Consider the following 14,762-nt stretch of genomic DNA (forward strand, 5'->3'; position numbering starts at 1 on the left):
ACAAACTAAAATCGAGGGAAACAACAGAACAACAGAAACACTGAACTGCAACAAAAACAAACGCCAACATACATAGAAACGGACTATGTGATAACAACTGCCATATTCCTGACTTGGTACAGGACATTTTAAGAAAAAATGGTGGGTTGAACCTGGTTTTATGGCTAGCCAAACCTCCCGCTAAAATGACAACACTACGTGACAGGAATACAGTACAAACAAACGCAATGACACTCAGCACAGAGAAATGCATAAATGAATAATAAAATAGTACATTGCAACATGTAAACCGCAGAATAACAACGGACATCTACCATTAACAATACCACAACCTGCACGTCACATGAATGGATCAATGCCACAAAAAGTGACGTATTTTTGTGACGTATATATAATCTTGAAATTCATACAATTAAATGGAACAAGATCCAAAAATTCACAATTATTTTCACAATACTAGTCCAAATAATTAACATGATTATGAAGGTCTTGAAAGGCTATTTTAAATTAATGCTGTGACGAACTGAAACAACTGTTATATTCCTTACATGGTACAGTCAAATAACTATTTATAACATTTTGAATTATTCGAAAATCTAAGGTTTTCTACCCCGGCAAATATGATCTAAGTCGTAGTTCATGTAGGTTGCTTAATTTTTGGCTTGCAATGCTATTCAGCTTTATGTTTGATTTGACATCTATCTTTTTTTTCATTTTAAAGCAACTGATCTTTAATTACATGAAATACATGTCTAACATACAAATTTATAAGCCTGGTATTGTTTGGACAATATTTTATTCAGTAAATCAAATGATGCTATATAAGAAAATACATAATGTATGTTTAACCCACAATTTTCTTCGGAAAATGCCAGTTCCAGGTTAGGAATACGGCAGTTGTTTTTCACTTGTTTTGTTGATTGATAGCGTTTGATTTTGTCAGTTTTTATGGACTTCCCCTTTTTGAATTTACCATTGAGTTCGGTATTCATGTCATAGAATCCATAAACAAGCAACATTGCTTAATTTAATCTGTCTGCCAAAATCGCCTGATATTATTGATGAGTTTTTACGATGGAAAACAGTTGTCCATTAGAATGACTTAATATTCTTTAAAGTGAAACTGGACCATAACAACATTTATCCTTGCAGTAACGACTTACCAAATAACTAACAATTGTATTTGCTATTCCGATAAAAGGCGTTTCAATATGCCGTTTTTAATTATTTATAACAGTGTAACCTAGTTTCTACATACTAAACCATCATCGTCGTCAAGTGATAACCAATTTTCGCACACAAAGAAATATTTGTCCCCTGTCATGAGGTCTTCTATCTGCATTCTACTAAAGTACCACGGTGGATTACTGCCCATGTTGTCATGCCAAATTCTGAAAAATAGAAGGCAGTGAAAGTCTGTTGAAACAGGATCCAGAACATATTAGTAATGTTGTGTATGGAAGACGTCAATTATATATATATATATATATATACACAGTTTGCAACGCAGTAGCTGTTGGTTACCTTTTTATAAATGTCATGCCTAAAGAATATTTTCAATTTATAGAGTGATACAAAATTTAGAGAACACATATGAGTTTAATGTTCAGAACATATTTGAACAAACAAGTGGTTTATCAAGTACGTTTACAAATGGCAAGAATCAGTTTAAATGCATGAAGAATCAGAGAAATACATTTTAAGGTAGCTCCAAGTTACTATGCGTTTAATGAAGGACGATTTATTTTTACTTATAATGCCCTTAATAAGGCTTTACGACAGTGTCAAAAAAGAACGACCCTTTTTAATCAGCCTAAATGAACTGCTTATCCATGTACCTCAGATGTGTTAGTTTCCCAAGTGGCTTAGGAACTGCCATAACAAACCCATCAATGTTAGATGATTGTAATACCGGTCTTTTTTCATCAGCAAGAAACCGCGGGGAAGTTTCTTCTTTTTCTCCAGTAAGTATAAAGGAAACTTTGGCTGTGGTACCTGTAAAATCAAAAATTACAAACGTTTTACAGGGTATTTACTGTATATACTTCTCATGTTGCGGGTGTACAATTAAAAGCATTCACCCCTAGTAAATGCTGTTAAACAGTAGACATTGCAAAACAATTTATATTCAATTTTGTGCAGATGTTCCATAGTTTAGTGTTAGCTTTAAGTTTTGCAAAATTATACTATTTTGTGGTTTATTTGGAAAATAATATTTACACACAAATAATAGTTTTAAATCAATTTTTTTTTGTGGATTTAATGAAATGTTTTAGACATTACCTGCTCCTTTTCTTGATCCTGTGAAGACCTGAATTTCATATAGATATTTATCTCTAGGATCATTATCTGGTAGAGGTGACGATCCAGCCTAGAAAAAAACGGTTTATATCGTAAGTTTATATATTGAGAGTAAAGGGCCGTTGTTTACAATTATGTATTTGTTTTACTAGCGGGCTTTTTTATTCGATTTGTTTATGACGTAAAAGGTTAATTTCTATCGCTTATGTACATACATGTAAACCTGGGTTAATTTGAAATATAATTCAACACCAATATGCGTTCAAAGAAAATTAGTTTTTAAAACCTCTTGTACATATTTTTTCATATTGTCAAATCATTATACTTTAACTATCTACTCTTCCGATTAATGAGAGATTTTGTGACTGATCCAAAATATTCTTAAGACGTTCGATGCCATTATGAAATTGCACACTGAAATATACTTCAAATGAGGCTTACGCTATCACGACAATCAACGTATAGTAATGACATGAAAGATACTGCAGAGATCGATTGATCAAAAATTTAAACGATATAACATTCACATTCAATCTTCCCGCAAATTAGAAACTCATGATAAATGAATTATTACCTAAACCTGCAGTTATTCATGGACAGTAAAAGTAAGGGGGTCATTTTCTTCAATCCTCCCAAAACCACACACAACTCCCACACAGTCTTAACTATCTTTCGTCGCTTATGTAATGTTGGTCAATTTAAAGGGACCCAAAAACACTTATTTGGATTTTGAAAAACAATTCAATCTGCACACATTACAACACTAGACTACTTAAATAAATTCATTCCTTTGTTCTCAACTCACAATAGACAAAGGCCAAAACAAAGAATTTTAATCAGCTCGCAATAGACAAAATGACCAAGAAAACAATAGTTTTCAACTTCAACAGACAAAAGGACGACAAAATTAATTTTAATCAACTTGCAATAGATAAAGATATGGAGAAACTGATTGTATCCAACCACAATAGAAAAAGACGAAAACAATGTTGTTTAAACCTCAAACAAACAAAAGGATGAAGTAATGGATTTTGTTTTTACCATGATTTTGTCCATTAAATCTCTTTTCCTTGCCCAGATACACATAAGCATATACAGACACATCAAAGATACCATTGTACAAAATATGATAGGATTCTCGTCCAATTTTGTGAATGCTGAATCGTTGAGATCTATAGTATTCATTGGCACAGCGAACCCAGCGGCAAACGATGTTAAATGGCTAGATAAACAGTGGATGCGATCTGGTGAAGATAATGGTCCGACCTAAAACATAAACAGAATGATGAGTATTGTATATCATTTGATATATTCGCAACGGTAAGCAATTAAGTACGTAAAATCATTCGACATGAAAAATAACTGAGATGCTAAAATATTTTACTTTGCATTTTTCAAGTTAACAATAGTCAAACAGACATGTAATTATGTCCTACTAGCTTAAAGGACTGGTAATGGTTACAAATATATTTATACGTTTGTTGTATAAAAATTGATTTTTGGTATTATTAGGGATTAATAGTTCGATTATTTTAAATTTGAAATGAGACTAAAAGACTGATACGTAATACCCAAGTTATGAACATTTTAGATAAAAATCTTGAAAAATAAATAGCTTGCCTAAGCTATGATGTGTTACATTAAATGCAAAAAAACCTGAATATATTATATTTCTAAAAAATCAAAAATACCAACCATTATTGTTTGGGAAAAAAAGAAAAAAAAAGAAGTCGATTTTCACAACCACTTTGGTTTACATTTTACAAATCATCTTTCATGGGGGTCAAACTATTGTTGAAATAGCTTTAAAAAATTTATGACACGTACGAAAAGATTCTTATAAAGATTCTGCTCTTTACAAAACTATACTCTTTTACCATGGAGATGTAATTTATGAGAATAATAATTTTGAATCTGAGACGTTCATCATAATACTTACCAGAGCATACACGATCACAAAAAGGAAACTCTGCTAGAGAAGCTTTCATTATTTTTTCTAGAATTTAGACGGCAAATGCATCTGTTCATGTGTACCTTATGTAATTGATATATACCTGCACTGTTGCTTACAATTTTTTATTGGCTATAATAAAACTTTAAATATAAGCCATCAAAAAACCATTAAAAAAAACAAATTTAGTAAGACACAGGGCTATTTATTTTAATCTAAAATGAGAATGATGTCAATTCTTCGTAATGGAAATAAAATTAAAGTTTTGACTAAATAATTTGAATCAATTCATTCCTTGTCATTTTAACTGTAATATTAGTAGTGCCTCTTATTTAACAAAAACAGGATTTAAATTTAATCATTAGTAAGTGTAAGATGTTTTCTAAACTGTAATTGTAATTTTTAATTACGAACAAATGCAAACAACTAACTTACTAACGGACATATTAATAGCCATACTATTTTTCTATTTTCTATGATTTTGATTCATCAATACGATTCTGACATTGTGTTAGTCCAATTTTAAATTTTTCCAAATAAAGCACCTGAATATATTACGCTGCCATATGAATCTGGCAAGATAATAACTGTCTAACACCTGTAACAAATTTACGCCTAGTTTATTTAAATTTACATCATTCTTCGATAAGATATTTCACATTATTGTACTTGTTTGTTTTTTGTTGTCTTTTATATCGGCTTTATATGGTTAAAAGCTTCTTCTGAAATGATTTCTAATTACATTTTTTGTTCTATCTATAAACCATTTGTTGACCTCAAGATGTCATTTGATTTTTTAGTATAGTGGAGTTCAATGACTTATACCCCATCGAACATGTATCCTTAATCCATTTTATGGACACCATCACGAATTGGTTGATCTATACGATGTGTCTGTGTCTAAACTAACTAACGACATTTTTACCACGTCTTAGATTGTGGTTTACCATCTATGTCGTCTGGTCTTCTAAGTACCAAACGCAACAGTAGTATACTGCTGTTCGAAATTCATAAATCGATTGAGAAAAAACAAATCCGGGTTACAAACTAAAACTGAGGGAAACACATTAAATATAAGAGGAGAACTACGACACAACAGAAACACAACATTAAAATGTAACACACACAGAAACGAACTATAATATAACAATGGCCATTTTCCTGACTTGGTAAAAGTAAAGATATTAATCACCTAGTTCATTTATATGATTTTTAGTTTAAAGCAACTACATACACAGGATTTATTTGTTTTTACACAGTTTGATTCAGAAGAAAAACCAACATGGTTATAAAATACAAATAATTACACCATTACTAACACAATTCTATATTACTATTCTTGTAATGGTTAGAAAATACATCAAATAACACCATTACAAACTTAATCCTAATTTTATATTCTATTTTTAGAAATTTACCTGTGATGTCACTTTTTGTGGCGTTGATACATTCGTGTGACGCACAGTTCATTATTCTATTGTGCTGTATTTGTGTTCTGTCGTAAATTAATTTAAGGTGTTATTCTGTGGTTTACATGTTGAAATGTACTATTATATCATTTATTTATGTATTTGTCTGTCCTGAATGTTCTTGTATTTATTTGTACTGTATTCCTGTCACGTAATGTTGTCATTTTAGCGGTATTTTTAATATTGCCATATCAGCGGGAGGTTTGGCTAGCCATAAAACCAGGTTCAACCCACCATTTTTTCTTAAAATGTCCTTTACCAAGTCAGAAATATGGAAGTTGTTATCACATAGTCCGTTTTTATGTATGTTGGCGTTTGTTTTTGAAAAAAGTTCAGTGTTTCTGTTGTTCCGTTGTTTTCCTCCTATAGTTGATGTGTTTCCCTCAGTTTTGGTTTGTGACCCGGATTTGTTTCAGTTTAATCGATTTATGACTATTGAACAGCGGTATACTACTATTGCCTTTATTATTCATATTAAGATTCATTTGGTATCAATGTTTGTAAACTAACCTCACAACCTTCATTGGACCATTGATCTACCATTCTGTCCCACCAAATGCAGTAGGCACTAAATATGCTAAGTCGATAGACAGCTTGTTTGTAGGCAGGTTCAGGCGGTGGTTTTGTAGTCTTGGGTTTTTTCACCTTCGGAGTTTTAGTGTTTGGGTAAGCTACAATTGAAAGATCCACGAGCTAGAAGGTAGACTATTTCAATTGATCTTAAGTCTGTTTTGCAGTGATACTGCCAAACTCACTAGAAAATTATCTTTAATACTGTCAGATTTACATGTAACTGTCATTTGAGGTTATTACCACATGTCAAATGTAAACTTCGATGTTTTCACTCAAAAAAATTAACAATACTATATGTTTACTTCTACACACTTCAAAATCCATAATAACCAAAACCAATTTAGTAATCGTCCTTTCCTGATTGCATTCAACATCAGTGACCTCACTTATCATTCGAAACCCAGAACGAAGACAACTTACAAATTTTGTAAAATCCTATCCAGTCTATGTAGGCTGGCAAAATACTAAATTTCTGTAGATAAAAGTTTAGAATATTTGAAACACATTGAATTTATTGATTCATGCTGTCTTTGAATATTTCATTGAGTTTCAAACATTTTCTGAAATGGCAAAATATCTACCAAACGGGAATTATAAAGTTGTGTTTTGGACTCCTTTTTTACCGATATAACTTCATTCTCACAGTCAATTTTTGCACGTTTAAACGATGCGTATTGCTTTTATTTAATTTGGATTATAGTGGAAAGGTTTAGCATTCACAACATGAATTATTGGCAAAGAAGGTATCGGTATCATTTGACTTCAGCTACCTAAATGATGTCGTCTCATTGTTCTATGGGTTCAAAGTTTAATTATAATGATGATGCATCTGACACCTGGAATTTAAAGATTATGTTATGGTCCCCTTGATATCAGGTTAATGTTATGGAGCTACTGGAACTTGTGTTCTTAATGGTAAAAATAAAAGCATTCCTTTGTCACTATTAAGATAGCCATCATTATTTCAATGACCATAATGAAATATCTGTCACAGATGACAATGGAATTGGTGTTATTGTGACATGAGCAGTTCCGTCCTCGTTTCTATGTTAATGACACCATCGAATGTGATATATTCCCACTGCTTTTTAACTTGTGATGATTGACACGACGGTTGTCACAAATGAAGCAGGAACTGCCTACGAATTCAGAGAAGCTGATGTTGCCCAATTTATTATAAATTTTTCAACAGGAAACAAAGCTTCGGGCAACAGGTACTATAATTGTAACATATTTCAGGTGTTCTAGAAGGGTAAATATTAGAATTCAATCAATGAACCAAGACATTTTCAGACTGTTTGGCACGAATGTCTAATCCTTCGAAGTAGCTGTTAAATGTATTAATAACTTTATAGACTCTTGGCGATTGAGAACTCGACTAATGGTATCGTCGTTTATTCATTGATTGTTTTTCGTGGTGTCTGTCTTATTGAATTAAACACCATTGCTCCTTTAAATCGTGTATAAATCAAGTATTCAGTATCGAAAAAAACCTCATAGATACAAGGCTTATGATTTGATAGTCCAGACGTGCATTTCGTCTGCATAAGACTCATCAGTGACGAAAAAATATTCTTTTCACCAAGGTTTTCCCTACTATATTATTTGGAAAATATGCCATGCTTTTTCGTCATTACAACCACATTCGGTTGACTAGAACAACAAAATGAAACAGTTTGGTAAAACGATAACATTATTTCCGTGCGCATAACACATGTTTCTTGAAAGATATAAGTCATTAGGCACTCTCATGACTCAACGCTAGAAAAAAAAACCAAAGGATTAAAAAAAAAAAAAACAATCCGTCTATTGTCAATTTAGAAAGTTGCATCTTTTGTTTTAGTAAACAGCACATTTCTATAAACCTAAAATATACAGACAAACTGTACCTTAGCAGTACTATATTACTATTTAAAAGTTTAAAATTATTATTTCTAATATATAAAAGTTCTCTATAACTCTTTCTTTTAAAAAAAAACCTTCAATAAAGTTGCATTATATGTACAGTCTTGCCATATGCCTTATAGTTTGAACCACTTGGTATATAATCAATTAAATTTGTTATTCATAATGGTGTTCAATACTGTTACATTTTTATCCAAATATGGTTTCTGCTTCATCCGCGAAAGCAACTTACAGTCGCAAATAAACAAAATATACAAAACTTATAAGAGTTATTCTTGTTGAATTAAGTTAACATCAAACTTACTTGTACAAACAATTTTAGTTCCGCCACCTCCGCCGCCTCCATCTCCGCCGCCTCCATCTCCGCCGCCTCCACCTCCGCCTCCGCCTCCGTTTCCTCCCCATCTTTTTTCTTTCTCAAACGAATTCAACCAATCTTTAATGTCACCTTTATCGTAGTCTCCTGAGAAGGTTGTGCATGTTGTTGTATAAATTTTAGGTGTAGTAGTTGGTGGCGTGGTTGTTGGAGGTTCAGTAGAATAATAATGCCAATATAGGGGATGATCTTCGGACATGTTCATAACAAGATGTTTTATCCCAATGTAGAATTTCGTAGTTTCATTTCTAAAAAATATTTAGACAAATATGAAATAGATGAACCAGTATGGTCTGAATGTCAGTCATTTTCAAAATATGTGTTATGTTAATTAAAATATATGTCTTATCTTTATAAAAATTCAATTAATGAGAATGTAAGTAAGAAGATATGGTATGAAGTTTATTATTGATCAATTGTATAAAATCTTATATAACTATTTTACGTAATTTGTTATTGTATAATGTATAACTGTATTATGGTCCAATGAATGTTGTGAGGTTAGCTTACAAACATTGATACCTAAGAATTCTATATTGGACACACAGAAAAGTAACTGCGGACTAAAATGACATTTTATAGGCAGTAAACCATGAAGATTTGATAATTATGCGGGCTGAGTGTTCTTATTTTGGTAAACCTTTTTTATTTAAAAGGTGTTATTTTCAAAAGAATTACATATTCTTAAGACAGAAGAGGTGTATCTTAATTTGGAAATGTCTGCCTTGGGTAATAAATGGCTAATGATAATTCAATTTGGTGTTAATTTTGTTTCTGTTTCACCAATATATTGCAGCTTTCTAGAGTCAGATGTGGCATAGAAATTGGATCGCTGCTTTGTTACTGTACTAAAGAAAGTGTTTTTGGATGTGGTGGCTTTACTTCCCTTAAAATTGCTTTTCCGTATGGCTTGTAAACAACGATTTTCGGGGTATATTCATTTTTTTACGTTATATGTTACTAGCATATCTTTGAAATTTTTGGATCGGTGGTAAGCCATAATTGAGGGTAATGGGAAAATCGCCTCGAAGGAAGCGTCATTTCGAATAAAACGCCAGTTTTTTGCAGATAATGGACGAAAAGTTTATCAGATCGGGTTAAAAGTGACAATAAAAAGGAATTATATTTGTAAAGGTCTTTATATCTTTGTACTAAAGGAGGATCTTACTGCCTGTTCTTCAGCTATACCGGTAGCTTTCGTGATGTTTTTTTTATCATCTTGACTCCAGCGGGTTTTTTTTCTCTGAGTTGTCCAAAACGGTTAAGTTCGGATGGTTTGATTGAAAAGAATCCTCCGGGAGCAGTGTTTTGGGTGACAACTCTTTGGAGAGACAAATTGGCGTTTTTTGTGTAAAGATCAATTATCATGACCCCGTTTTCAAGACGATGGTTGTATTCAGAAACTCAATTTTCTCGTTTGAAATTCAGATGTAAATTTTATAGAATTAAGGAACATATTAAAATGTGGATGTTTCACACTATCGTTCCATTTTATAGATTTAAGAAGATGTGGTATTATGTCGATGTTATCAATAAAACAGAGTCAAGATGTGGGTTTGTACGCCACTCTCGAAAGAATGCGTTCTTCGAGATCCCCCATGAAAATCTTGGCAAAAGAAGGTGTCATTTTTTATTCGATGCTAGTACAGTCAATTTGTAAGTAGTGCTGGTTGTTGAAAAACAAATATTTTCAAAACTAGCTGAAATAACTGAACAAGACGGTCGGTTGGTAGATGCTTGACCTCACGAGTGTTCCATACCTTTTCACAAGGGGCTATGTTTAGATATTTATAAATCGCATGCATACATATGTATATGTGCGTGATTACTGGTCTTTAACATATTTAGGAGCACGGCTGCATAAAACTAAATGTTTCTTGACTATTGCTTTTGTAGATTTTCTGTTGTTACACAACAATGGTTCGACGTTTACGTGTGTAGAAATAAATGCATCTATCTGTCTATCTGTCTGTCTGACTGTCTGCATGTGTACTATGATATTTAAATATTCAGGTAAATTCGCAAGAAAAAGTAGTTGTTTGCCTCTGCCTACAGATTTATTTTCATATTTACACATCACATGGATTTATACGCCTTAAATAGAAGTCGGTGTTCATGACACTTTTTTTATGAATCATCTTATACATCACGTATAATGCAGACCAAAATGCTGGAAAAAAACAACCGAAAAATTTAAAGTCAGGTTTAGAAATGCTGTTATATACATTTGTGTTTGTTATAATATTTACATACTAAGATTTTTACACCTGTAGATGAATCTGTCGTTCTATTGTAATACTTACTTTCTAAAAAGTTTAAAAATTGTAAAAAAAATATGTTACAACCTTTATACTTACATACTCAGGAAATTATTTGTAAAAAAGCAAGTATAACTATCTGGTTGTTCATGAATGTAAGACGATCGATCAGCAGTGGTATCATTTTCATATTTCATGGCGTCTATGTATGACAACATTTCAGCTAAAGCATCATCCGACAATGGAAGGGTACAGTTGAAATCATAATCCGTGGTTGTTGGTGGTTCATTTGCTCTAGATCACAGGAAAAAAGTAAAGCAAAAGAGATGCATTTCAATACTGATGGTTGTAATTTTTTTCAAACATTTGAAATATGTTTGGAGTATAAGACATTGTTTAGACAGAATAGGTTGTGTTATGTATATGTTTATAGGTAACTTTTCTATTTTATAACCTATTTTGAAACAGTAGTTTCAATACTATTAGATTTTTAGATAAGATAATTTACGTTGACAAAACGATCTTCTTCTCTTGATATGAAATCATGCAATCTAATATTGTTACCTGCACTTTTGAGTACATTTCATAGAGCAACTCTATACAAGCCCATGATGCTTCAAACTGTAAATAGAGCGAATTGGTGTCCATCACCCTTATCCCCCCCCCAAAAAAAACCCAGACCCAATGACTGAGCAATAACTGTATATACATGACATTTAAATTCCTTCATGTTCAATCGGATATTCACAATACATCTCAACAGTTGTGATAAAACAAAGTTTTGCCCAAGACAGTAGGGCTTGAAAAACAATAACCATAATTATTTATTTACCGATTAGAATGCTCTGTTAGTTTTGTAAAAGGAATTATAATGACTACAGAAAGAACATTTTATTAGATATAAAAATATCTCTATTCAAACTTACTTTACAAAGACGTACCACTCTACTGGTTTAAGTTCAAGTGCAAACTCTGTCTGGGTATCATTTGTATTATTGGCGATGTTGGCAAACATCTCTTCTATATAATCTATCATATCAGTGATGTTAAGAATCTGTTCTAGTTTTATATGCAATGACCCTGTATTCTCTATATCAACGCTGTGTATGACCATAGATTGATCCCAGGCCCTGGTTACATTCCTCACAATATTTACACTAGTGTCAAAGTTAGTACGATCAACAAAAATATCAAACATCTGAGAATTATCCTGAACAGGTACTTCAAGGCCACTATCATTTCGGTATCTCAATGAGACAACGTCGCTTGAAATTTTCTGAGCTGATCCAGCTGTCGTGTCCGTCCATGTAAACGGATTGTTCGTCATTCTCAAAGCCTGTAAAATCAGAATATAGTCCTGCAGTGTGCGATTATAACATACATGTAAAAGTCTTGTTTTGTCTTTCATGTTAAATTTGTTATTTTGAAGTTTTAGATGACATAAATGGTTGTATTACCAATACAATTTACCTGAATTTACTACTTATTATTTAACATTAGATATTACCATCTACAAGCGTAAAAACAATGGTTGTTCTATATATGAGTATTTTGTTTATATGAATAAAAGGAGATGAGGGTATATGTCAATAAGACAGTATGCAATCGAATAACAAATATACATCTTATCTTCACATTATAATTTTAGTAAAGGTATTCTACGAATGTTGCGTTCATATATATTATTGGTAGCCAGAAATTCATTACATTAACAGTCATGTATCTGTATATGTCTACGAGTGTATTTAAATGGCGTATGTAAGGATGTTAACTTTGAAACTCGAAGAGAAAAGGACAACACAATGGTGAAAAACGTGAGACGGCCAAAATACAATCAAGTCCATAAAACACTACATAGAAGAGTAAGCAGATCCTGCTACACTGGTGGAAACGTTTGAAACAATAGAATTTTAAACATAAAGCATTTTTATGCAAATTCAGATACTATTTTCAAACTTGTATAATTAAGAGACGTAATATAACTGTACCTACCTCTGTTGCAACAAAAAATGTTGTTTCATTACCAGTATCACCAAATATAGACTGTGACTTTGGCATTAGTAAACTAGAGAATCCACCTACTTCTAGAAGGGGTTCTAAAAACATGAAAGCATTATTTTATATGTATTTTTGTATTTCTTAGCAATATTGTTGTTTTGAATATGAGTTGTTGTCCTTACATAGAAGATATTCAACAATTTACGTTAAGCTACTTTTCTTTATTGTTGTATATTTTATTTTCTTTACTACATTATAAAACATATACTCACTATCATTCATATCAATGGTCAGTCTTTTCCTTAGAGTTATATTGAGTTTTGGCGATTCTAAGATGGCGTCTTTTTCACCAACAACCTTGTATGCGGATATTGTTTTGATCAAATTGTCAGTCTGAGCTTCCACTTTTGTGTATATTTCTTTTCCCTGAAGCATTATAAAAAACCAAAAAGATGTATATCACTGTTGATTATATGTTTCCCGATAATTATAGTCTGCTCTTAGTACAGTTATATTTAACAATTGTTCCGTTGAAAGCAAGAACATAAAAATATGAATGCGGTTCTGATTTCATATTAGTTGTCTCGATTTTCTTACTGTTCAGACACTTGATTTATCCATCTTATCATGATTTCTTGCCATAGCCAAATCCCGTCCACCGTCCACAAAATCGAACGAGACCGGATGCATCGACAGGATAAGCGTCTGCTGCTCTGTATGTATCGTCTGCCAATCAAATTCAGAATCAGTAAAAAGAATGTGCCGATGGCGAATAGAACACACTTTTTCAAGTTTTTAAATCGGACGAATTTTTAAGTGACTTACTTTCGTTATTTTACTTTTTAATATCTCCGACCGCCAGAACATGACTTGAAAGCTGAGACAAAGACATATCGTATCGGTCAACTGATTTATGTTGATGACCGTAAGAATTCATAAGTGATTTCCGTTGATCCTCTTTATTGCCCTGCTGGAGCAGTTTATATTACCTGTCTAGCTCCTGTAGGAGTTCATGCGATTCCCTCAGTTTTTGTTCGTTACTTTAATTTGTCATCTAAATGGATTTATAAGCATTGGACATCGGTAAACTACTGTTTTGGAGTACACCATTGTCAATGAAATCCATTTTATATGAACATTAAAACCCGCATTGGTTCGGAATCAACATTAAAACAACAGCAAAAATGTGGTTTTGCATGAAATGTGTTAGATTTTTTCCAATCTGTTTCAAAAGAGAAGCGAAAGATACCATAGGGACATTCAAACTCATAAGCCGAAAATGAACTGACAACACCATGGCTAAAAAACAAAAAAATCCAACAGACAAACAATAGTACACAAAACACAACACAGAAAAACTAAAGACTGAGCAACACGAACCCCACCAAAAACCTGGGGTGATCTCAGGTGCTCCGGAAGGGTAAGCAGATCCTGCTCCACATGTGGTACCCGTCGTGTTGCTCATGCTAGTACAATACCGGTAATAAGTCTAATTAGGTAGGTCACATTCGGGAAAAGGGGGGACGGGATTGTGGTTACGACATTCGGAACATATCAACTATCATCTGTGAAACGGATATTCCATAACGGTCAACCAACTCGTGATGGCGTCCGTAAAACTTACGAAGGGATGATTTCAACTTCACCACTTAGAACTCTTTGTTTTAAAAGCTTCCTTGTGATCAGCAATCCTCTATCAAGGAAATCATGATAGGAAATACAAGCCCTGGAATATCGTATCACTGGGAGATATATACTCCGTATGCAGGCGCAGCTGGAGTGTTGCTACATAGAAATGGAAAGTTCACAATTGGGAAGCTAAAATCATCTCTTTTGTCGTAAAGTGTTGTTTTCAACCGACCTTCATTGTCAATTTCAAGTATCAGGTGTACGTATGTCAGGTACTACAATATCAAATTAAAGAGGATTCA

At 32.7% G+C, this 14,762-nt stretch overlaps 1 protein-coding gene across 1 annotated transcript in view; it reads right to left on the reverse strand.

Moving 5' to 3' along the window:
• The window catches only part of LOC127709634 (polycystin family receptor for egg jelly-like), a 54,827-nt gene that overhangs the window by 13,160 nt on the left and 26,905 nt on the right, over positions 1-14,762 (reverse strand). The window contains exons 7-16 of the mRNA XM_052215239.1: positions 13,104-13,257; positions 12,826-12,929; positions 11,760-12,169; positions 10,933-11,127; positions 8,504-8,823; positions 6,232-6,392; positions 3,343-3,567; positions 2,284-2,371; positions 1,839-1,995; positions 1,259-1,391 (exon numbers count right to left, since the gene is read on the reverse strand). Of these exons, the coding sequence (XP_052071199.1) occupies positions 1,259-1,391; positions 1,839-1,995; positions 2,284-2,371; positions 3,343-3,567; positions 6,232-6,392; positions 8,504-8,823; positions 10,933-11,127; positions 11,760-12,169; positions 12,826-12,929; positions 13,104-13,257 (1,947 nt within the window). The remainder of the gene's footprint in view (positions 1-1,258; positions 1,392-1,838; positions 1,996-2,283; positions 2,372-3,342; positions 3,568-6,231; positions 6,393-8,503; positions 8,824-10,932; positions 11,128-11,759; positions 12,170-12,825; positions 12,930-13,103; positions 13,258-14,762) is intronic.

Source organism: Mytilus californianus, unplaced genomic scaffold (assembly GCF_021869535.1).
Source record: "Mytilus californianus isolate M0D057914Y unplaced genomic scaffold, xbMytCali1.0.p SCAF_7, whole genome shotgun sequence".
Lineage (NCBI taxonomy): Eukaryota > Metazoa > Mollusca > Bivalvia > Mytilida > Mytilidae > Mytilus > Mytilus californianus.